Source organism: Rana temporaria, chromosome 5 (genome assembly GCF_905171775.1).
Source record: "Rana temporaria chromosome 5, aRanTem1.1, whole genome shotgun sequence".
In the NCBI taxonomy this organism is placed as follows: Eukaryota; Metazoa; Chordata; class Amphibia; order Anura; family Ranidae; genus Rana; species Rana temporaria.
The window spans coordinates 166766308-166792214 of NC_053493.1; the positions used below are offsets into that span (position 1 = coordinate 166766308).

The 25907-nt window shown below is 43.0% G+C and overlaps 1 protein-coding gene across 1 annotated transcript in view; it reads left to right on the forward strand.

Moving 5' to 3' along the window:
• Positions 1-25907, forward strand: part of ADCY1 (adenylate cyclase 1) — a 536332-nt gene that overhangs the window by 351019 nt on the left and 159406 nt on the right. The window contains exons 6-7 of the mRNA XM_040353333.1: positions 15471-15629; positions 22886-23027. Coding sequence (XP_040209267.1) covers positions 15471-15629; positions 22886-23027 — 301 coding nt within the window. The remainder of the gene's footprint in view (positions 1-15470; positions 15630-22885; positions 23028-25907) is intronic.

Sequence of the window (25907 nt, forward strand, 5' to 3'; positions counted from 1 at the left end):
TTAGTCCCGTTCATGTGTACGATCATATATGTGCTGTAACCAGTGAGATACAGTACGAACTGTATAGCATTGCTGTCTTCTCGTGGCGTTCCACGTTTACTCCGCATACAAAAAAGAGGTCTCACTGTGCTTTGAAATTTATCACAATATGAGAGGGAGAGGTACCAGAAAAAAGGGCCGCCAAAACCATATGTTTACAGGTGCAGAAATAACATTGGTAAGCATATATCACTCATGTCACTTGTTGCCTGTCTTTGTGTCAGTCCCAGCTGTTGGCCCTTCAATTCCAGTGTCTCATTAAGATCCCTTTTTTTTTTTTTTTTCCCCCCTTTAGTTCTTAGTTTTTAGTCCATGTTTAAGCATTATACTCACCACTCTGATGAATATACAATACTCACCATTCTGGTAGTTTTCAGAAGAAAAATAAATTGCCGCATGTGAACTGCTACAGTATGTTTCTGTTCTTACCCTCCTGTTGCAGGGGTTTGTAGAGCCAGTTGCGGACTCAATCTTTTCTTTTTCCTTGCTTTTAATGAGGTGAGTTACTTAGGATACAAGACTCCGGGGTACTGCTTGATGCTAGGTCTCTCTTTCGTCTGCCTCCGCTCTGCTTGGGGGGGGCCTGTTGATATACGCAGCTTGCTGCTGCCCACCGCACTGCTGCTCAACACACGGCCCCAGCGTGGACACCCGCAGACTCTGCAGCACAAGGGGGGGCACAACACAAGGGGGCACCGCACACAGACAAAAAAAAAGAAAACTTTCTGGTACCTCAGTGTGGCTCCGTTCTCCGTTCACCTCATTGCATCCTCCCCCCGCTCTGCACGTAATGGCGAAATAGCGTCTCCGAGTACCGCTCTCGGTACCGCTCTCGCGATACCATACCACCGCCGCCACTGCCGCCGATCAGGGAGAGAAGCCGCAACGCTCCCGCTCACGTACTGACAGTGTACTGCGGGGGTTTGGAAATCTCAGGCCGACCTGACCGAGAAAATGGAGGTGAGGATTCGGCACAAGATTCGGCACGGTGACAGCATCTCCAAGCTGAGGGGAAGGGAGGGGGGGCGATCTAACAGGGAGGGGGAGAGGTCCGGCTCCTATGCATCTCCGATTTCAGGGCAGGGATGGAGAGCGAGGGCTCCCGTCTAGCTGCTCCTCCACACTGACCGCGCCATTCCAAGACTCCTCCCTCCTGCCAGTCCGATAGAGCAGCCAGAATTAAATTAAGTACACTCATGGGACCGGTAACACACGGAGGGTTGGTCTTTCCAGATCTTCATAGGTACTATCTGGCTACACAGTTGGTGACGGTAGGGAGATAGTTGAACCCTGATGGGTTTGACTCCGCTACTATGTTAGAAGCAGCAGTGGTCCAATCAGTGGAGGCACTGCAGAGGCTGTTGTATAGGGGGATAAAAACAAGACAAGATCTTACCCCTTCAAGATATGGAAAGCTGCTATAAGAAAAGAAGGTTACTCCAAAACAAAGTTATCCCCAAATACCCCATTGTGGAGAAATCCTGAGTTACCACATTTGGATTCCATTCCGAATCCAGGAGCATGGACTAAGTATGGAGTAAAAAGGAAGTCACAAGTACTACAGGGGGAGAAATTCTATACATATGTAGAAATGAGGCAGGTATGGAAGCTTCCTGAGAATTATGTTTTTAGATACATGCAACTTATCCATGCTTTGACAGCCCAATTCCCGGGAGGAACCCCACAATTAATAGAATTGGGTTTGGAACAAATGGTAAAAATTGAGAAAATGTCCATTTCAACCATATATGCATATTTAATAAAGACTACATCTCCAGATATAAGTAAAGTAAGCGAAAAACTGGAGAAGAGACATTCCAAATTTAGTGGAGGAGGATTGATACATTTAAATTAATACAATTTAAAATAATACATAGAAGTTATTAGACACCATATAAGTTACATAACTTCTCCCCATTAAACCCTCAAAACTGTTGGAGATGTGCAGATATACCAGGTAATTTTATGCACATATTTTGGTCATGCCCGAAGATAGTAGCATTTTGGAGAGAGGTCCTGAGACCCATGGACCACCTCCAAAGACCTACAACATCAACTTGCTGCAGATGGTGTCACTGTGCATCCCTCAGCACAGGGAGAAGCTGTGTGGCAGAGCGATGAGAAAGAAGCCTTTTCTACACACACGCCACAAACGCAGTCGCTTAAGGTATGTAAACACACATTTGGACAAGCCAGCTTCATTTTGGAATAAGGTGCTGTGCAGGGGTCAAGTCCTGGGGAAAAAAGTGTGGGAACTCCCACCCAAGATCCACTCCCCCACCAAAAAAAAAAATTATACACTCATATGCATAATTACTAAACCGCAAGTTCTTTCTAAATCCCGCGATAACTCGCGGCAGACCTCCACAATGTCTCCTGGGAACAATGGCAAAAGCTCCCAGGAGACATTGCGGCATCGAGGAAGTGATGGAATACCCGCACACTACCTGATGAATCCATATACAGGAAGCGGCCAGTAACATAAAGGATTACTAAGGTTCGCCTGCCCCTGACAGTGACTCGAGCTGGGCATCGCCGCTTAGTGAAGGATTGGCTTGGGCGGCTCGGCTGCTCTCGGCTGCTCTAGTCCTGCAAAGGTAACTGAGTTCCTGCTGTGAAAAAAGTGCAGGAACTCCGTTCCCGCGCGTTCCCGCAGGACTTGAGCCCTGGTGCTGTGGACTGATGAAACAAAGATTGAGTTATTTGGTCATAACAAGGGGCATTATGGCGGAATTCCAAGAAAAACACTTGCTACCCACAGTAAAATTTGGTGGAGGTTCCATCATGCTGTGGGGCTGTGTGGCCAGTGCCGGTACTGGGAATCTGGTTAAAGTTGAGGGTCGCATGGATTCTACTCAATATCAGCAGATTCTTGAGAATAATGTTGAGGAATAAGTCACAAAGTTGAAGTTACGCCGGGGCTGGATATTTCAACAAGACAATGACCCAAAACACGGCTCAAAATCTACTGGGGCATTTATGCAGAGGAACAAGTACAATGTTCTGGAATGGCCATTCCAGTCCCCAGACCTGAATATCATTGAACATATGTGGGGTGATTTGAAGCGGGCTGTCCATGCTCGGCAACCATCAAACTCAACTGAACTGGAGATGTTTTGTAAGGAGGAATGGTCCAAAATACATTCATCCAGAATCCAGGCACTCATTACAGGCTATAGGAGGCGTCTAGATGCTGTTATTTCTGCTCTACTAAATATTTATGTGATTTTTCTGTTGGGGTGCCCAAATTTATGCACCTGTCTAATTTTGTTTTGATGCATATTGCACATTTTCTGTTAATCCAATAAACCTCATTTAACTACTGAAATATTACTATGTCCTTCAGTTATTTGATAGATCAAAATGAAATTGCTGATCCAAACACCCAAATATTTATAGATGATAATCATGGAAATTGTCAGGGGTTCCTAAACTTTTGCATACGACTGTATATGATTTATGTGAATGAATTGTTGCAATTAACACTTCTGTTTAATATCACTTTAATTGAATAGAACTCTTCCTGGGGCATCTTAGTTGAGGCCCCTTTGAGATATCTGCAAGGCAGAAGAGGCAAGATTTGAAGATATGGGTTTGGCCTAAATTAGGGAGAAAGGTATTGGTCAGTGTGACTTCATGTCAAAAGATCTCACCTTTAGGTTGCATAGTCCAGCCATCATCATCTATATTTTGGTATATAGGTTACCAAGGCTTACAGTTTTTTTCTTAACTCTGTTAAGCCCTATGTGAGATGATCTGTTATTTTAATGTAGAATAGACTCTACAGCACCAAGCTGTTTATGGAAATTCTCACTAAAAGCAGCCCTCTGGTAAACTATAAAGCTTATGTCCAGCCAGTAAGTGAAATTGGTGGCCCCATATATTCGAGGCATATGCATGAGGGATAATTTTAACAGGTTTATGCAGGTTTAACATTGAAATATACAGTGAGAGACAGCTTGACAAAGGTCTGGACAGTAGGCATCATGCTCTTAAATCTATATTAGCTGCTTATTTTTGGGCCTGGTCACCTATACAATTGGCGGATAAAGAATCCAGAATAGCTTGGACCTTTGTCTGAACCTCCCAGGAATAAAGATAATTTAAATGTTTTCAAGGTAACTGTTTTCCCTTGGATTTGGCAGTACCATGCGTGTATAACTTTGCACTTATGTTTATAAGTCAGATTTAAATGCAAACTCCCAGGCCTTTTGCATGATCTCCTCTTCAACTAAACTCTTTCTGGATTCTGCATAACAAATCTGCTGTTATATTATCTTCTTTCGGTTCTCAGGTCTATCTGTAATGTTTCAGTTTAAGGTTTGTCTAACTGAGTGTTCGAACGCCAGTAACTGTAGATTTCACTTCAGGATCAGCAATGGGTTTTGGAATGCTTTGTAGTTTGACTTTTTTTTTCCAGCTTCAGTTTCCGTTTTCCCGGTCCACTTTAAAGGTTTCCAGGGCTTCAGCAATGTCTGGATCAAAGTTGCCCTATCATTTTAAGGCATTATACCCTATTGTTTACTCGTCACATGTGACCCTGTCACATATTTATCAGTTTGTTCCCCATGGTGTCCTCAGTTCTTATGTTGTCAAATTCCACATTCCATTTCCATACCTCAACTACTATCATATTTGAAACAGATCAATTTGTTGACATGTTGATGCTTCTCACCATAAATCATAGCTTCCCATCTAAACCAAGAAACAGTTTGCCCATCTTCTGCACAGATAAACACAATCTAATTGAACTTCCTGTTATTGTTTTAGAATTTGCCAAAATGCCATCATTTTTGTAACAAGAGCTATGAAAAACTATTTTCATATGCAGGTTTTTAAAGCTGTTTAGGACTGATTTTTCCCAAATTATTTATTATTTATTTTCTAACCCTTCTTACCAGGGCTTTTTTTTCTCAGAGTATAGGTACAGGTACTCCCCCTTCCAAGTCACATCTTGTCTCTGCCCCTGCCCACCCTCAACAACTATCCCTTGGTTCCACTCGCTACCCACCTCCCCTTTTAGAGAATACAGAACTAAGTATAATTGTATGGTGTTAAGAAAGAAACAGCCAGAAACAATAAACCGCCCCAGGAATAATATAACCACCTTCATCAAAATACTCCCCCAGCAACAATAGGCTCACCTCAGCAACATAAAATCCACCCCAGCAACAGGAGACCCCCTCAGGTAAAAATACATCTTCTATCAGCCAGCAATAATAGACCCTCCAGCAGCCAGCAATGTTGGATCCCTTTTTAACAGTAGACCCCCCCAGGCAACAACAGATCCCCCAGCAGTCAGCAGCAGTAGACCCTCCAGCACACCCCAGCACCCCTTGCCATTGCATAAATGCAGTGTTGGAGGTGCCGGAATTATGTTTCCCCATATTCCCGCTGAAAAACAAGCCTTGCTTCTTCCACTGCTAAATGTGTGTTTAGCCCTTTCCTTGGCCATTCAGATTAAACGGTTTTGGCTGGAGAAGAGCATTGTGGCCCACAGAGAAAAAAAATTGAGGTTTGTGTTTACAGAATATATGCTGCTGCCAGTTCGGAGAAAATACCTTGCTGTTTTATTACCAGAGGTTGACATCTTATTCGAAAACAACGAGCCTCCTTTTCAAAAACAATCATTGCACTTGTTTACGTAAAAAGAGAGATTTGCTTTGACAAAATATGTTGATATTTTAGGCTGAAGAGCTGAATTTTTTTTTCCAAAGTGAATTAAGCTACACTTAAAAAAATATTTGTTTTCGCAGAATACAGCTATTTTTAAACCTAGGAGCTGGGTTTATTTGTAAACTCTTTGAGGCAGATCCACAGAGCGAGTACGCCGGTGTATCTACTGATACGCCGGCGTACTTTCAAATTTCCTGTGTCGTATCGTTGTTTTCAATCCTCAAAACAAGATACGACGGCTTCTAATCGCCAATTTGAATTCCACGCCGTTACGCCGATTGAGATACACTACGCCGCCGTAACTTACGGCGCAAATTCTTTGGGGATTCGAACCTGCAAAAAGTAAGTTACAGCGGCGTAGCGTATCTCACATACGCTGCGCCCATCTATTTGTATGTGGATCTACCCCTTTGTACTAAAAGCTGCACTTATTTAGGAAAAAACAGAGGCTTGTTTTGACAACCACATTGTTTTTTGAACTAAGGCGTTAAAAGTATTTTTTCCAAACACAGTGAACTAAATGGTGTGCTTTTAGTAAAAACTGCTTTGACAATATTCCTTAATGTTTTAAGCCTCATACATACGACTGATTTTCCCGGCAGGAAAACTGCCAGGAGAGCATTTGGCCGGGAATCTCGGCCATGTGTATGCTCCCTAGCAGTTTTCCCAACAGGAAAACTGCCCAAGAAATATAGAGAACCTGCGAGAAAATCGGTCGTCTGTATGCTTACCTGTCTGAGGTAAACCCGCGCATGCTCGATTAGACTTTGACCCATGCACGGTAGCATACAAGGTTAGTATGGGGTGTAACAAGATGGCAGCGATGGCATCGAATGTGATGAGCGCCGGCTCGTCGTAGTCAATGACGTCACCGCGTTCTTGCCATTCAAAAGAGCGGTGGTTCTTTTGAGTGGCTTTATGTATGCACGGCTTTGCAAGGCAAGCTTGTCAGGAATCCTGTCAGGAAAACCGACTTTTTTTTTTCCTGACGGGATTCCCGGCCGTGTGTACAGGGCTTCTGTCTTAGGAACTGGCAATATTCAAACAAAATATACTAAAATCTACAGTGTTTGGAGTCACAACTAAAAGAAAAACGAAAACTAGAAGAGGTAGAAGAGGAGGATCTCGATTTAAGATCCAGCAAAAAAGAAAAGACAGATGTGAATTAAAAGATACTACTATTAAAATGTTCAATCTATCTAAACATACGCTGACTCCTGTCGAACTCTCCCTTCTACGCAAAGGGTTAAGTTTTTGCCCTTCTACTGGACCAAACAAATTCGGCCTGTTCAAAGACCTGAATAAGTTTGTCCGGCTTCTGACTATCAAAAGATTTTTTTGCTAAACGTGATGCCTCCAATACCAGTACTACTCTGGACCCTGATAGTATTGTTGCTACTACTCATAATGATACGGTCCCTGAGCAAGACTCTGACGGATTACTACAAATCCTAGAGGAGCTTTGGACCGAGGGTAATATTGAAAGTCAAACCTTCTGTCCCTTTATGGACCCTGACATAGTCCACACAAATTTTAAGCCACAGTCTATTTTTAACCCCACCCAATCCAAAGGGCCTTACATTGAAACTTTTTATCAGGCTGTTTTTAAGGATTTTTCCATATTATGTGATAATCAATCCAAGTCAGGAAGCCCAAACCTGAATATTGCCGAACGGCAGGCACTCAAGGACTTAACGATAAATAAAAATATTATAGTCAAGCAAGCCGACAAAGGCGGTAGCCTTGTCGTTCAGGATAAAACAGAGTACCTTTGAGAAGCATATCGCTTACTGTCGGATGGTGATACCTATCAGAAACTAGATACAGATCCTTTTTCTAATTATCAAACAGAATTAGCTACTCTAGTGGACACGGCCTTTAGAAAAGGCGTGATCAACAAGAGAGAGAAATCCTTCTTGTTGCCAAAAATATCGAGCACCCCGCACTTTTACCATCTTCCGAAAGTACACAAATCTCTTGTGGACCCACCTGGTCGACCGATCGTTGCGAGCACTAACAGTCTTACCAGCGGTCTCTCTACTTACATAGACCATGTTCTACAACCCATGGTCTGTGAACTACCATCGTATATTAGAGATTCTAGTGACATCATCAAGACCCTCCAAAATTACTCTTGGGAGGATGGCTATGCTTGGGCCTCTCTAGATGTGGCCTCGTTATACACTTCCATACCCCATGACATCGGCCTGGCGGCAGTGCAATACTTTCTAAGTAAGAATGACGATATGAACTCCCTCCAATCAGAGTTCATTATTAGAGGTATTGATTTCTGCCTTAAGCACAATTATTTTTTATTTTGCGATCAGTTTTTCTTACAGAAAAACGGCACTGCTATGGGGGCTAATTTTGCACCTGTATATGCGAATTTAACCATGGGGTATTGGGAAACACTTCAGATTTGGAATAATAATCCCTTTTTGGAGCACATCGTGTTCTACGGGCGCTATATAGACGATGTTGTTCTTGTCTGGAGTGGTGGCATTAACCTTTTTTCCTCTTTTGTAGACCACTGTAACAGCAATAAGTTGGGTCTCTCGTTTACTCACGTATTTGATAATGACAATTAAATTTTTTTGGATTTGGTCTTGTCGCATGACCAGAAGACCATTACAACCACTAACCATACCAAACCCACTAGCGGTAACTCCTATTTGCACTTCAATAGCTGTCACCACCCTTCTTGGAAGACTAATATTCCTTATGGACAATTCAATAGGCTACGGAGAAACTGTACCAAAACACAGGACTATATGTCCCAGGGCCTTGTTATGAAGTCCAAATTTAAGGAAAAGGGATACCCTTATGAGCTAATAGATGATGCCTATAATTCAAATATCAATATAAAACCCAAAAAGGATACCAAGAATAAAACAGTAGAAAATACTATAAGATTCACTTCCACATTCAATACTAAACACAAAAATATCATCAATATTATCAATAAACATTTTAATATTCTTCATTTAGATCAATATTTATCATCTTCCCTCCCTCCTAAACCACAGATCACTTTTAGAAGGTCCCGCACTATTCGTAATATCATTGCACCAAGTAAGGTAGTAAAGACTAACTCTACACAACCACTGGACATTCGGGCCTATTTCAATAACAAAACCGGTATTTTTAGATGTTGTAAGAAGGGTTGTCTCACTTGCCAATCTATCACCAAAGGCGGTATTAACGTCATTAAAACTAATGACTGTACTTTTCCGATCAAACAATTTCTCACTTGCTCTACTGAGTATATTGTCTATGTATTACGTTGCCCTTGCAATTTGTTGTACGTAGGACGGACGATCCGTACCCTACGGATACGAATAGGCGAACATAGACGCCTCATCAAAAAAGGCTGCGATAAACACAGTGTCCCTAGACATTTTCTGTATACTCATAAGAAAGATTTTAGAGCCATGGAGGTACTTGCTATAGAGTCCATTCCGGTGGGGACCCTTACTGAGAATGAGAGATTTTCTCTCCTGTGTAAAAGAGAGACATTCTGGATTTTTCAGCTCGGGTCCCTATCGCCTGGCGGCTTAAACGAGGAGCTTGACATCCTTAGTATCACTAATTAATTTTGCATCTACCCATCATTATTTTCATTATTTTTACTTTTATTTTTACTTTTATCTGTTGTTCATGTGTCGTTATGTTTACTATGCTTCAATGCGCCTTATGTACTATGCTTCAAAGAGCCCTTTCATGCTTTGAGGAGTTCTATTTAATATGGTTGCATTAGCATATAAGCCTATGCACATGGTTTGCTAGGTTTTGCACACCTGAGTATTTTAGCATTTTATTATGAGCAATTCATTATGAGTCTATTATTATTTCCCTGCAACCATTTGCGTGTTTTTGTTTTTGGCTTTATTTCTGTGTTATTTTGCTGTATATGTATATGTTTTGTTGGTGTTTTTCAGATATAACCACGATTATAAGTTTATTGTTAAGGCTCTAGTGATGGTAGGGTTAATTAACTAAATCACTCCCTCCTCCTATCATTGTCCAATCACGTGGCTATTATGCCTTTATTAGCCTTGTTATGATGCCGTACCGTGACTTTGACAAAGCGTCTGTGACGCGAAACATGTCAGTCACGGTGCATCTTCATGTTTTCTGACATCCACTTATGCTCACAGAAGCCCCCAAGTGCTGTTTACATGCACGCTGATACTTTGGGAGACCTTCAGCAACGCTAGTGTATGCCTTCCCATTGTCTGGGTTCCGCTCTCCCGATTGGCTGCAGATATCACATGACCCGAGAAGGACGGCGTCCGGACACCGTTTCCTTCCCCTCTGAGATACGGTGAAGATCCCGCCCCTCCATGCTTTGATTGACGCGGCGGCGTCACTGGCCCTGTCTGTCTGTCTGTTTGGCTGCGTCTGATCCAGGCTCCCCCCGCTGCCCTCCACCGCAGCCGTGACAAGTATCTCGCTTCTGCGGGCCTCTCTCCTATATCCGGGTGGCTTGGCTACACTGCTCCCTGCTTCAGAGCCACTTTTTCATCGACTGCCCCGGGCATGGATAACTCTCTGCCATTGCCTGCACCGTCCGTCAGCATGGAGTCATGAGAGTTGCTCTCAAGGTACTTTAACATCTCCCTACACTTAGTGTACCAACTGTATGGAAGAATTCTTTGCCATCTCCCCTTAGTGATTTGGTTTCCACCTTACCATCACTATACCATCACACCGCTTCTGTGTATGCATTGTGGACTACCATCAGATCTTATTTACATATATTTTTTTAAATTTTGCTATTGCTGCTATTTTATTAGTTCATGTTCTATTTTTCGTATTTTACATTTTACAGACTATAAAGTGATATTTACTTAACCACTGTGCGCTGCATATTTTTGTATTCCGTTATTTCCCATGTCTCCTAGTGGTTTATAGCTGCACGAAAGGTTTTGTACTCTTTGCCTTTCACTATACCATGTGTGGCACTGTTACATGGTGTAGCGCTATCTAGTGGGATTTTTTTGTATTAATTTGGAGTTGTTTAACACTGTTTTGTACTAAGGAGATGCATTTTTTTTCTGATGTTGAACTTTTAGGAAAAAATATCTACTTTGACAAAATGTGTTAATTGACTAGCGGTATGAACTGACAACATCTAAACTCAGTGTGATAAAATCTTTAATGCATGACCCAAACATGTTATTTAAATTACGTATGTATTTTCAATTCTTCCCTTTAAGTCTTATGCCGCGTACACACGACCGTTTTTCGGGTTGTAAAAAATTATGTTTTTTAATGTCATTAAAAACGATCGTGTGTGGGCTCCAGAGCATTTTTCACGACGTAAAAAATGGACATTAAAAATTTAGAACATGCTCTAATTTTTCACGTTGTTTTTAACGTCGTAAAAAATGGTCGTGTTTGGGCTTTAACCACTTTGTTACCGGGCCTATTTTGGCACTTCTCTCCTTCATGTAAAAATCACAATTTTTTTGCTAGAAAATTAATCAGAACCCCCAAACATTATATATTTTTTTTTAGCAGACACCCTAGGGAATAAAATGGCGGTCATTGCAACTTTTTTTTTCGCACGGTATTTGCGCAATAATTTTTCAAACGCCTTTTTTTAGGGAAAAAACAGTTTCATGAATTAAATAACAAAACAGTAAAGTTAGCCCAATTTTTTTGTATAATGTGAAAGACGATGTTACGCCGAGTAAATAGATACCTAACATGTCACGCTTTAAAATTGCGCACACTCATGGAATGGCGCCAAACTTCGGTACTTAAAAATCTCCATAGGCGACGCTTGAATTTTTTTTACAGGTTACTATTTTTGAGTTACAGAGGAGGTCTAGTGCTAGAATTGTTTCACACGCTCTAACGCACGCGATGATACCTCACATGTGGGTTTTGAACGGTGTTTACATATGTGGGCGGGACTTGCATGCGCGTTCACTTCTGCACGCGAGCGACCCCACATCTCTCCTACAGGCTTACAAGCATGAAATCGGTGGAAAAAAAATCACCGATTACATGCCGACAGCCGCGATTGCGGCTTTGTTTACTTCCGGGTACTGGGCGTGATGTCATAACGTCGCGCCCGGTCCTCCGATGGTCATAGAGATGGTTCACCAACGAGCACCGGCCGATTCGCTCTCCAGGCCCCCGATGGCACGGGAGAGCCCGGAGAAGCACCGGATGGCGGCGGGAGGGGGGGGGCGTCCCCTCCCGCTGCCTAGAAGAACGATCGAGCGGCGGAACCGCCGCTTTGATCGTTCTTCTGGTGCACAGAATCGCCGGCTGAAGACGGCGATATCTGAATGATGCCTGGGAGAAGGAGTATGTAAAATGCATCATTCAGATATCACCGCACAAAGTCGAAGACGTCCCAGGATGTCCTACGGGTCTCAAGTGGTTAAAGACGTGAAAAAAACACGCATGCTCAGAAGCAAGTTATGAGACGGGAGCACTCGTTCTGGTAAGACTAGCATTCGTAATGGAGTAAGCACATTCATCACGCTGTAACAGACTGAAAAGCGCGAATCGTCTTTTACTAACACAAAATCAGCAAAAGCAGCCCCAAGGGTGGCGCCATCCGAATGGAACTTCCCCTTTATAGTGTCGTTGTACGTATTGTACGTCACCGCGTTTGCTAGAGCATTTTTTTTTCACGATCGTATGTAGGCAAGGCCGGTTTAACGATCGGGTCGTTTTTTTCTAGACCATTAAAAAAACATTTTTACATCCCGAAAAACGGTCATGTGTACATGGCATTATATTTTACTTGTGGAAGCTTTTGTTATTCTGTATAGTTTATAGTGAAAAGCCAATTTTCTTTAGCTGTGATGTGCTAGTGCTAAGAGTATAAGTGGGGAAGCTAAGCCCCTGGTCCTAAATCCTTTGTTATATTTAAGGTAGGTATACTATATTGAAAAATGCTGAGTCAAAAATGTAAACAATATAAGCCTATATAATCTATAAATAGCCCAAGAAATCACAGTTCAGTGTTTAGAAGTCTACAGAGTGAAGGGATCAGATGCGTGAAACATACTGGTACAGTGGTCATAATTATGTAATATAAAAAAGTAAAGGGACTGGACATACAGGTAAGTAACATACAGGGGTTAGGTGTTTGTAACATACAGAGTCTAGGGCTGGACAAATATGTACTATAAAGAGCGCAGGGGCCAGATAAATGTAACATACCGAGTGCGGGCATCAGCTGTATGCACACAGTTCAGGGCTCAAAATGTGTAATGCACAGAGAGCAGGGGCCAGGTGTATGTAAGGTACAGACTGTCGAGGCCAGAACTATGTAACCTGCAGACCAAAGTGGTCAGGGGGATGTAATGCACAGTGTGCAGAAGTCAAGAGTATGCAATGTTAATAGTTTAGGGGCTAGGAGTAATGAAAGGAGAGCAGGATTTAGTAATATGTCAAGTAAAAAGTGTAGGGGTCAGAAATATCTAATATATGGGCTTCAGGGGCCGAAGAATGTAACCTACAGAGTGCAGATGCCAGAAGTATGTATTATACAAAATGCAGGGAGAAGGAGTATGTAAAATGCAGAGTACAGGGGCCAGTAGTAGGTAACATACAGTGCAGTGTACGGAGTACAGTGGTTAGGACTATGCCATGTACAATACTTGCTGTGGAATTCAGCAGCCATAAGTATGTAGCATACCGAATATGGTGGTCAAGGTTTCATACAGAACTCCTGACAACTATATTCTGCATACTGTTCTTTATGTTACATTGATACAAAAAAGATTCACTGGCGCTCTATGGGTTAACACTATAGTCCAATATAATATTTAAGACCCTCGTATGGGCTGTAAACGATCCGTGCTGCAGAAATCCAGGTACCTAGAAGCACCACCAAAATACAGTTACAACAAAAAGGAATTCTGCGCTCATAAAGGTTTACCACTCTAATTCCACATAATGTTTGTGAGGAATAACATTCAGTAGATCTTAGTTTGTTCGGAAGAACCAGTTCTTTATGTAGAAAAGATAAACAAATGTATACAGCACAACGCAAAAAAATGTCCCAGACTACGCGTTTCGCCCTATCCAGGGCTTTGTCACAGTCCACAGGACTGTGACAAAGCCCTGGATAGGGCGAAACGCGTAGTCTGGGACTGTTTCAAAACCCCTCTTTTATTTTGGAAGACCTAAGTCAGTAATATCAAGAAAAGATTTTCATTTATAATCGCCATTTACAATTTTTTTTTCCTCAATGCAATTTGCACTTTGTCCACTGGAGGGCGCCTAACATTCGGCTGAACTTTTCTCTGCCTGCTTGTCAGCACGTTCCAACAGGAAGATTGTCTCTCCATGGCTGTCATCTCTGTGCTGCGCTCCTAGCAGCTGCAAACACTGAGGCTGGAGCACGTTTGGACACATACAGGAAAAGTGTACAGGAGCCCAGATGCCAGATAGTAACTAGGAAGTGACATCAAACGCCATAGTGACGTCCTGGGTAATGTACTCCAATTACAATCAGCACGGTTGTTTTCTATGAATGCAGCTGGAAACAAAATTGCAAAATTTTAACCCTTGAAGCCCTGAAAGATTGTGTGTGTTTTCATGCAGGCACTGGGAACATTTTTTTGCGTTGTGCTGTATACATTTGTTTATCTTTTCTACATAAAGAACTGGTTCTTCCGAACAAACTAAGATCTACTGAATGTTATTCCTCACAAACATTATGTGGAATTAGAGTGGTAAACCTTTATGAGCGCAGAATTCCTTTTTGTTGTAACTGTTCTTTATGTTACATATGCCTGACCACTGCATTTCCAGTATATATTGTGCATTGTGTTAGACATATGTAATGAACGGCCTTGTGTCCTTAAAGGGGATGTAAAGGTAGAAGGTTTTTTATCCTAATGCATTCTATGCATTAAGATAAAAAGCCTTCTTTGTGCAGCAGTCCCCCTCAGCCCCCCTAATACTTACCTGAGCCTCATCTTTGACCAGCGACGTCCACGAGTCCTTCGGCCATCCAGAACTCTCCGTTCTGATTGGCTGAGACACAGCAGCAGCATCATTGGCTCCCGCTGCTGTCAATCAAAGTCAGTAAACTAATCAGGAGCGAGGGGGGGTCGAACCGCAGATCCATGTCTGAATGGACACATGGAGCTTCAGCTTGGCTCAGGTGCCCCCACAGCAAGCTGCTGTGGGGGCACTCAACAGGAGGGAGGGGCCAGGAACACAGAAACCTGAGAGGAGGAGGATCCAGGCTGTCCTCTGCAAATCCACTGCACAGAGCAGGTAAGTATAGCATGTTTGTTATTTTTTTTTTTTATGAGACTTTACAATCACTTTAAGTCCTCCTAAGCTTTCTGTAGCATTTGTCTGATAAGACATATCAGAGCTAAGAAGGAGCCTAGGAGAGTTTCCCTGTGCTCTGTGCCTCTCTGTATCTGCAGTCAGACCTAACAAAATCACTGCTATATGGATGTTCCTGCAGAGCTGCAAGAAACACAGCTGGCAGTATTGCAAGCACACCTACATAGCAGGAATGTCTGGGGCATGTTTTTCTGCAATTTAGAAATTTAGCTTTTATGCTTTGTTTGATATATTGTCCTTGGTCTGTTTATAATATATGTTCAGGTTTTCACACAACAAGTCCTAAAACTACAAAACTAAAACAAAAACAAACAAAACTACAGTGGCTAAGTTTATATACTGTCTTTTGAATTTATATTTGTTATGTTTTAGTTTATACTGTGTAGAATATAACTAAAATGTAATATCCTTGTTTTTAGATCTGTTGCAGAGGCAACTGAAGTAGATCTCAACATGAGGGTTGGACTGCATACTGGCCGTGTTCTTTGTGGTGTCCTGGGGCTTCGCAAATGGCAGTATGATGTGTGGTCCAATGATGTTACACTGGCCAATGTAATGGAAGCTGGAGGATTGCCTGGGTATGTTTTTGTATTTGTTTCTTTTTCATTTATACATATTTTTTTCAGTAAGACAAATGCAATGAACAATGATGATGGACATTAACTTATGGAACGAATAGATTTGCATAATAATAGTGGGCATAAGATATTGCAATTCCTTGTGGAACCAGGTGTGGGCAGCAAACATGTTTTCCCCTATTTACCATCTGTACAGAATAAAGCAACAGTTTCTGTTCATTCACAGCCCTAGAATTATTCTGGTGACTGCTTCTTTAGCAAATAGATGTATTCGATTTACCAAATGGAAAAAGAAAAATGGGTTTGTTATGCAACATGAAAAGATATAATAAAGGGGCGCATGCGCGAGGCTCGATATGGAGGACGCGATCCATTAGAGCTCCGCACTCCTCGCCGCTATATCGGGACCTTATGATATCTCTGAGCCACCCTGCAACCCCGTTTCTTCTGGCAATCGCCTCCGAAACAGGCACTGACTCTCCCGGGATGGTCCTGACCGGGCCTCCGCGGCAAGACTAAGCCTAAGCCCATCAAGGAAGCCCTGGCCCGCGCCTCCTCTAAAATGGCGGCGAAGGCCTTGGCTAAACAGCACGCCACCTCCCTGGACTGGCCTGGTCACGCTGACAGGGAAGAGGATGACGGCGCTGACTTCCATACCAGCAGTTCCCCTGCCTTATTGCCTTTAGGTATGTCCCAGAGTGACTTTTTTAAATATATGGAATCCATGCTGCAAAAAGCCACCTCTGATCAAATAACCAACAGGCTGTCACGAGAGATCAGGGAGCTAGGCCAGCGTACAGCAGACCTGGAGACTAGAGTGGATGATATTGAGCTCACTCTTCAAGAGCAGGCAGTGTTGCAGCTCTCCGTGATGAGAATGCAACACTTCTCTCACGCCTGGAAGACGCAGAGAACCGCTCTCGCAGATCCAATCTGCGCATACGCGGTATACCTGAAACCGTTGATGACCTGCAATCTTTTTCCACGGCCCTATTCCAAGAACTATCCCCCTCCATACCGATCGAATTTGATTGGATACATAGGGCCCTCAACCGCCGTCAGCAAGACGGCCCCCCACGGGACATCATTATTAAATTGCACTTCTTCTGCACAAAGGAGCAATTGCTCGCTGCTGCTCGCAACAAGGACACTCTCCTGTTCCAGGGTCACACCTATCAGCTCTTCTCTGACCTGCCCCCCCTTACAATCGTAAAACGACATGCGATGAAACCCCAACTGCAAATCCTTATGCAACACCAGCTCAAATACACGTGGCGCTTTCCCTTTGCCCTGCAGTTTTCCTATCAGGGGCAGCAACACTCCTGCACATCACCTGAATCTCTCCAACGCCTCCTGGAATCCCTCCACCTGGCCATCCCGGCTCAACTTTCAGAGACTACATTGCCTCTCACTCTAGCTCTCACCACTGCTCATCCATACGCTGCCACCCCAAAGAGGTCTCAACCAGGCCCGTCCTCTATTCTGCCGAATTAGGACTCTTGACTGAAGTTTACGACAGTTTACTTATCATCCGCAGATGACTCTTCAATCAAGGCACACAGGGACTGCCCAAATTAGGTTACCCCCCATGGTTAGGGGGAGGCATATACAGTCCCTCACTACCCTTGGGGTTGCTCAGGTTCAGATTAAATTTTATTTTTATTTTATTTTTATTTTTCCCTTACATGATGCTGCTTGTACATACAGTTTGATTTTTCATTTTTTTTTATCTTTTTTTGTTAATTTTTCTCACGTAACTTTCTGAATAATGGAAGTTTTGCACATGTTTGAGGCTTCTTTGGATAGTCACGAATTTTGTACTAAGGTTATCATGCTCCGTGGGGGTATTTACCTGCCACGGACCATGATATTTTGAAAGGTTACTTTTTTTTTCTCCTTCCTCGTTTACCCTCCCTTTCCCTTCCAACCCTCCCTTCCCTACCCTCCCTTTCCCTCCTCTATCCCTGCAGTTCCTCCACTTTGTTTTCCCCCCTCCTTTCCCCTACTTCCCCTCATCCCTTTTTTCCCTCCTACCTTACCATTTTATGTTTTTATGTTACTCTTTTGTCAATCCCCATCCCCAGATATCTCTCTCAATTTGTGATATGCTGACACGATAGTGATGGTTCTGCTTATTGTGAGTTTATTTTTTGTCTAAGCTGAAAGTTCTCCTCAGACTGTATATTTATGACTAAGTTTGTTATATCCCATTTGCGGCGGGGAGCTGTCATTGTTCCCCCCTTCTACGATGCACCCACCCCCGACCTGGCTGGTGAGTCGGTGCACTATTTGGTTGGGCGACCATTAGTTTGCCCTACAATATTTTTTTTCCCTCTTTGTTCTTATTTCATTTTTTGTCCTTTTCTTCTCTCTTCTTTTCTCTACTTCTGATCGGTTGGATCGCATGGCCCTGGAGGCACCCTCTAATATTCTCCCATTTATTCCCAGATGGCCTGTTTGAACATACCTTTATTAAATGTTAAAGGTCTCAATTTCCCTAATAAGAGGGTCAAGGCCTTTCAAACATTTGCATCCCTAAAAGCTGGTTTAGTGGCCCTTCAGGAAACCCACTTTTCAGCCCGTGCGACCCCAAAATATTTCGGTCCCCGATATCCCCAGGTGTTCACTGCTTCGGCCTCCACGAAACAGTGAGGTGTTTTAATTGCCCTGCATCATACCCTTCCCTTTTCGGTGGCATCTGAAATTAGGGACCCTGAAGGTCGCTATATCATATTTGTGGGCTTACTTCAGGATGTGGAAACTACCCTTGTCTCCTACTATGCCCCGAACAACAACCCGAACCCTTTCGTCTCGCACTTATTCCAAGTTTTGCGCACCCATTGTAAAGGTACACTGATTTTATGTGGCGACTCTAACTTAGTGATACAACCACATCTGGACAAATCCCTGTATGCCCCTGACCAGTACCCTCCTTCCATACATTTTTGGAAACTACTCCAACAAGCCTCTCTGCTCGATACCTAGCGAGAATGCAACCCGACTAAGAAAAATTATACATTCTATTCATACCCTCACAAATCCTTTTCCAGGATCGATCATATTTTTGTCTCGGCTGCATCATCCCCAATATTGCTTAACTCTATTATCCAACCTATTTCCTGGTCGGACCACTGTGCAGTACTTACCACTATCTCTTCCTTGATCCCACAATCTAGAGATCGTACTTGGTGCATAAATGAAGCCCACCTCACTAATCAGTCATATTGTCTTGACATCCAAGTTGCCCTTACGGATTACTTACAACACAACTCCACCCCTGATATCTCTCCTGTCCTTCTCTGGGAGGCACATAAACCGGTATTCAGGGGTACGTGCATCTCGGTATCCACCCACTTAATACGTGACAAAAAACTTCAGTTAGCTAAACTAGAACAAGATTTCCACCAATGTTTACTTCAATTTCAGTCCTCTCCTACTGAACCTTATAGAATAGCTTTGGAGAAGTCAAAAGCAGAGTTGGACTTGCTGTTGGCCGAATCAGCTGATAAGGCCATCCGCAGATCTAACCATACCATTTGCACAAAGGCCAACAAACCGGATACTTCTCTGGCAATGCGCCTTCGTTGTCCGGAACGGAACCACGTTCCCATCAGGCTTCGGATAGACAAAAACACCTACACTAGTAATCCTGTTAAAGTTTTGTCTGAATTTCGTAAGAGGCTGGAAGAACTATATAAAGCTAAATCCTCTTTTTCCCCCTCCAATGCCAAAGCGTTGTTTCGGGATATTCCCTTACCCACATTAACTGACTTTAATCGTGAGTCCCTGGAGAAGCCCATCACGACTGAAGAGGTAATTTTAGCTATCAAAACTCTTAAATCTCATAAGCGACCAGGTCCTGATGGGCTCTCCGGCACTTACTTCAAGAAATTTGCTGTTATTTTAGCCCCACTTCTTTCCAAATCTTTTTTTTTTTTACTCCAACTTCACTCCTTTGGTCGAGACACGTTGACAGCTAAAATAGCCATGATACCTAAGCCCGACACGGATAACTCCCTCTGGTCCAATTTTAGGCCCATGGACATCAAGCTCCTGGCCAAAATTATGGCACTACGCCTTAATCCCATCATTGGGGGTTAGTAAATAAGGACCAGGTGGGTTTTATACCACAACGACAAGCCAGCGATAACATTCAACGGGTTGTCCTACTCCAACATATAGCCAGAACCCATAAGATTCCAATGCACCTACTGTCTCTAGACATCAGGAAAGCGTTTGATACGGTTTCCTGGCCCTACCTTAATTTTATACTCAATCGGGGTTTTGGTCCACATTTTTTGCAATGGGTGAGTTCCCTATATAACCAGCCGCAGGCTTATGTCAAATATTCTGGGTTCCATTCAGACAGATTCCAGATAGAAAGGGGGACTAGACAGGGATGCCCCCTATCCCCCTTAATCTTTGCTTTAGCGATTGAGCCCCTAGCAGCCCTGATTAAGGCAAGCCCAGATATCAAAGGATTGGAAATTGCATCTACCTCTCATAAAATCTGCCTGTTCGCAGATGATGCACTCCTGTTCATAACTTCCCCCCACACAACTCTTTCGAACCTTATCCAGGTCTTGGAGAAATTTGCAAATATTACAGGCTTTGATATTACAGGGCTCTCAATGTGTCTCTCCCACACCAAGAATTTGTCCATCTACAAAATTACTTTCCCTTTATCTGGTCCACAACATCGTTACCATATTTAGGCATAAAACTAACCAGTGATCCGGCATCTCTTACAGAACCAATTAACTCTATATGCTGTCGCATTTATCCTCTCTACTGGATACCTGGAGACCATTATGTGTTTCTTGGCTGGGACGAGTTGCAGCCATTAAAATGTCTCTACTTCCCAAACTTTTGTATCTTTATAGAGTCTTTATAGAGTCCCGATCGCTGTCCCCTCCTATTTTCATTGAATCATCCAGACTCGGGTCTTTAAATACATATGCCTAGATCCATTCTCCTTCACAATAAACTTAGCCTGGGGCTCCCTAATTTTGCTCATTACTACCACGCTGCTCAGCTGGCCCAAATCACCTTACTTCACGCATCCACTGAAATCCCAATATGGGTCAGCCTGGAAGCAATGGATCTTTCCCCCATAATAGTATCTAATTTATTGTGGTTGCCCCCTTCAGCCCGAGGCCCTATAATTAATCCGGTCACGCGCCATTCGCTGAAGTTGTGGGATAGTCTGCGCGGCCCTTTTAAATTAGTTTCTCCCCATACCCCGTTACTTTCCTTTATAGGCCACCCACTTTTTTACCCTGCCTTTACCGAACCAAGTTCCTTTCGGCTTTGGTCTCAGGCTGGGTTACATCGAATCTGCGAATTCGTTACTAACACCACCCTCAAAACTTTTCCAGTTCTCCAAGCACAGGCTATGTTGCCCCCTAATGAATGCTTCCGCTACCTCCAAATAGCCCATTTTGTCCGTACAGTGATGGGTGCTTGTTCCTCTCTGGATGGTTTATCTTTCTATGAAAGTAACTGCAACTCAGATCCACATGCCCCAGGTATTATTTCACGTATCTACAACCACCTCACTTCCCCTCCGGCCGATCTTCCCCTTTATGCTGTACAGTGGTCCAAAGACCTGCAAATAATGCTGGATGTAGACAACTGGGCAAACATATGGGCCAGCACAAATTCTTCTACGCAAAATGTAGTGACTCTGGAGGCTAACTATAAGTTTCTTATTCGGTGGTACCTTGTCCTCGCAAGGATTTCAAAATTTCTGCCATCCTACCCATCTGTATGTTTCCGAGGCTGTGGGGAGAGGGGTACACATGCCCACATCTGGTGGTCTTGCCCTATTGCACAACAGTTTTGGGCGACAATATTTCAAATTGCTTCCACATTACTCCACGATACTCTTCTTCCTGACCCATCTCTGGCTCCCTTAACCACTTTCATACCGGGCACTTACGCACCTTCCTGCCCAAGCCAATTTTCAGCTTTCAGCGCTGTCGCACTTTGAATGACAATTGCGCGGTCATGCTACACTGTACCCAAACAATTTTTTTTATCATTTTATTCCCACAAATAGAGCCTTCTTTTAGTGGTATTTAATCACCTCTGCATTTTTTATTTTATGCGCAACAACTAAAAAAAGACCAAGATTTTTGAAATAAAATTACATTTTAATTTTTTTCTGTTATTTTTTTTGTAAATAAGTAAGTTTTCTTCTTTGATTATGGGCACCGATGAGGTGGCACTGATGGGCACCGATGAGGTGGCACTGATGTGCACCGGTGAGGCGGCACTGATAGGCGGCACTGATGGACACTGATAGGCGCCACTGATGGGCACTGATAGGCGGCCCTGGTATGCTGCACTGTTGGGCACTCATAGGCGGCACTGATGGGCACTCATAGGCGGAACTGATGGGCACTCATAGGCGGCACTGATGGGTGGGCACTGGGCATGGATGGGCACTGAGGGGTGGTACTGATGGACACTGAGGGGTGGCACTGATGGACACTGAGGGGTGGCACTGAGGGCATTGCTGGGCATCACTTGTTTATCCCAGTGCCCATGTTGCCAGTCAGTGCCCATTTGTGGGCACTGATTGGCATCTTTCTCTTTTTTTTTCTGCCCCCTTCCCTGGTGGTCCAGTGTGGGCTTCCCTGGTGGTCCAGTGTGGGCATCCGAGGGGGGGCTGTGCTGATAAACAATCAACGGAAACCCCCCCCCCTGTCAGACGCGAGTGAGGAAGAGCCATCAAGGTTCTCCCCTCAGGTTTTGACACTAATCTGCTCGAACCGTAATTCTCAGGAAGACATCCTTGTCTGATACTATGACCTTCCGTGGATCCGTGCGGTCCCGCCGACATTGCAGTTCCATCCAAGACTATTTGTTGCTGTACTCTGTGACTTTCTTTAATAAAAGGTTTGAACAGAAAATATATAATAAAATATTTACAAAAATGTGAGGGGTGTACTCACGTTTGTGAGATACTGTACATTACAGTCTGACTGCGCAGAGTTAATCTACCAATAACTATGTAGTGCAATAACCTGCCTTATTGAATACAAATTGAGTGGATAGTTTTGGTAGGTCCTCACATTGCATAGTTTTGGTGCATCTAAAGTATATTCACAATGATTGAATGATGAGATTTTAATGTGTATGGTGAGCATTTCAGTCGTTTTAGAAGTAGTTCAGTACAGAACAATTAATGAATTTGCATTAGATATAGAGCTAGTTATTTGACATGCCTTGTTGTCTAATTGTTTTTCTAGGAAGGTTCACATAACAAAGACTACCCTAGAGTGCCTAAATGGAGATTATGAAGTTGAACCAGGTTATGGTCATGAAAGAAACAGTTTCTTGAAAAAGCATAACATAGAAACATTTTTCATTGTGCCATCTCATAGAAAGAAGGTATGTTTTACAATAACACAGTTAACTAAATCTAGAGAACTATTAAAAAAAAGATTATGGGCACTTTTAATGTTTACCGGTTGCCTTAAATATATAATGTGTATTGATTTCATAATTATTGTTTAGTACTATACACTTTTTGTTTGATCAAGTATGTATGAAATGTTGCATATGAATATTTGATATTTGCCACTTGGAGCCAACAAGCAGTAAGCTCCAAGCAGCAAGGCTGTTTTAACAGGATCAAAAAGCTGCTATGTTGGGAAACAAGGCTAAATAGCAGGAGATAGCTGTTTAAACAACTAATAAATTACTCATTAGCTGGTGTAGTCAGAAGAGGGACTCAAACCTCCTTCTTTCGCTTATGTCATTAATTACCCAGTTTATACAGGCTGCCAACAAAAATAAATAAGCATTTATCCATGACACTTAGATTGCAGGGGACACTGCAAGAAAGCCCACCATCTTCTGTAAACTGCAAGTGTCATGGATTTTTTTTTTTTTTAAATGTTTATTTGTAAAATAAAGAATTTATACAAATAAGTAAAACATGACATATATGACATTAGCTGTTAAGCATCTCTGTCAATAAATGTTTATTTTTTTTTTTTTTTTTTAAACTGGTCTCCTTGTGAAGAAAAATATGAATACCTACCTGATTAACTCTCCTCCCAGCGAATAGTCCTAAACCAAGGCTAATTTCTGAATTCTTGCAGGTTAACAGAGTTTGCACTCAGACCCACATAGCGTGGGATACCCTTAAGGCCTTTCTTAGAAATAAAAAAAAGATAACATAGTTATCAAAAACTCCATTAAAAATTAAAAGAGCTTATATGACCCTCCCCAAATACACAGCTTAGATGTCTGAGGAGTCAAGATTTATTCAAAACGTCTCTCTCACAAAGGCAGAGTAAAAAAAAATGTTTTTTTAAACAAACATCAATACATTTTTCTTTACCAACAAAAGACATCAAATAGAGACATAGGCCCGGATTCACAAAGCACTTGCGCTGACGTATCTCAAGATACGCTGCGTAAGTGCAAATATGCGCCATCGTATCTCTGCGCCGGACCCACAAACTAAGATACGCCTAAAAATAGGCTTCATCCCGCCGACGTAACTTGCCTACGCCGGCGTAGCGTGGGTGCATATTTAGGCTGGACGCATGGTGGCGCTCCCATTGATCAGCCATTCAAATATGCAAATGAGGAAAATACGGCGATTCACGAACGTACGAGCGCCCGACGCAGTCTACGACTGGTGCGCGTAAGTTGTACGTCCGGCGTGAAGTTAAGCCCCATAAAGGAGGTGTAACTCAGCAGCAGACATGCAAAGGTCTTGCACCAAGGAATACAAGCCGGCGTATTTTACGTAGTTTAGGTTGGACGTGAGTCTGGCTGGGCATAGGATACGTTCATGGCGTAGGCAGTGATCCGGCGTATCTTAGGTAGTAGTTCCGACGTGGTTGTGAGCATGAGCAGGGGGAGGCGTCCACGGCATGACGCATGCGCAGTTCGTTAAACGTACTTGTCGGGCACTCGGACCATCATTTGCATGGGGTCATGCCTCATTTGCATGGGTTTGCATAGGGCAAGCCCACTTCCACCTACGCCGGCCTGCGCCTTCGAAACCTACGCCACGCCGACGCAGCATGGGGAGCACTGGCTTCCTGAATTCCATGTTGCCTCTCTGCGCTGCGTCGGCGTAGCGCACAGGGGGATACGCTGCAGCGGCGTAATGTGCGCCTGCTGTCTGTGAATCCGGGCCATACTTACCAACTTTTCATGAATCTCTATATGCCTCCCAGATACACATCACAGCCCGATGTGCAAACAGCCTTTTTTAACAGCTCTCACTCTCCCTCATCCCCCATAGGTAGATTGAAATTCCTTATATTCGAGTATTGCAGTATAAGAGATATATGAAGCACCGGTGTCTCTACCCTGGAACAAAGCTTCAGGCCTGGATGGCCTACCATTTGCAATATACACCAAGCATAGCCAGGCACTTCTTCCTGACCTTCAGGAATCCATGTATTTAATGAAGTAGTGGAGATTGATGCCATTCATAAAGCCTTATTTCCCTTCTTACCACCAACATTAAGATTATTGAAAACGTCATGCTGACTGATCTCTGCAGTTTGATATCCTGAATAAATCTCCTCTGCTATGAAAGCCATTTCTGAACTTTTTTAATTTAGTCAGAGACACAAAACAGGGTTCTCCAGCTGTTTTTCTTTTGCATTTGCACTAGAGCCTTTAGCTGCAGTGATTACAAGGAAGACAAGGTAGCTTTTTGTTCTAATGACACATTGATATTTTTGGGGACACAGGAGAATCTTTACCATCTTTGATACATTTGACAGAGTGTTTTGGTAGATTCTCATGTTTGACCATTTACTGGTATAAATCAGTTATTTTCCCACTGAACCCCATGTTAACTTCATTCCCAAGCTGTGCCCAGCTCATTAAATTTACTCACACCTTTAAATATCTAGGTATCATGTCTTTTAAAAATTTGAAATTTTTTATTTGTTTAATTAAAAGCCCCTACTGTCAAAAAATTTGTAATATCAAATCTGGTGCTGCTTACCATTGTCAGTGGTGGGTAGGGAAAATTTGATTAAGATGATCTGAATGCCCCAAATTCTCTACATCTTTCACAATTCCCCAATCCGAATTGCAAAGTAATAAATTGTCTGTCTCCCATAGCAACGGGAGAGGATTTGCACCGCAGAGGTTCACCACCTTGTACAGAGGTACGGAAGTTCAATCCGATACTGGGGATTCGTAGTGGAAAACGCTGGACAGATGATTGTGGACATTGGTTCAGCATGTCCCTCCTAAAAACAGACTACAGAGAAGGTGTACATTGTTACT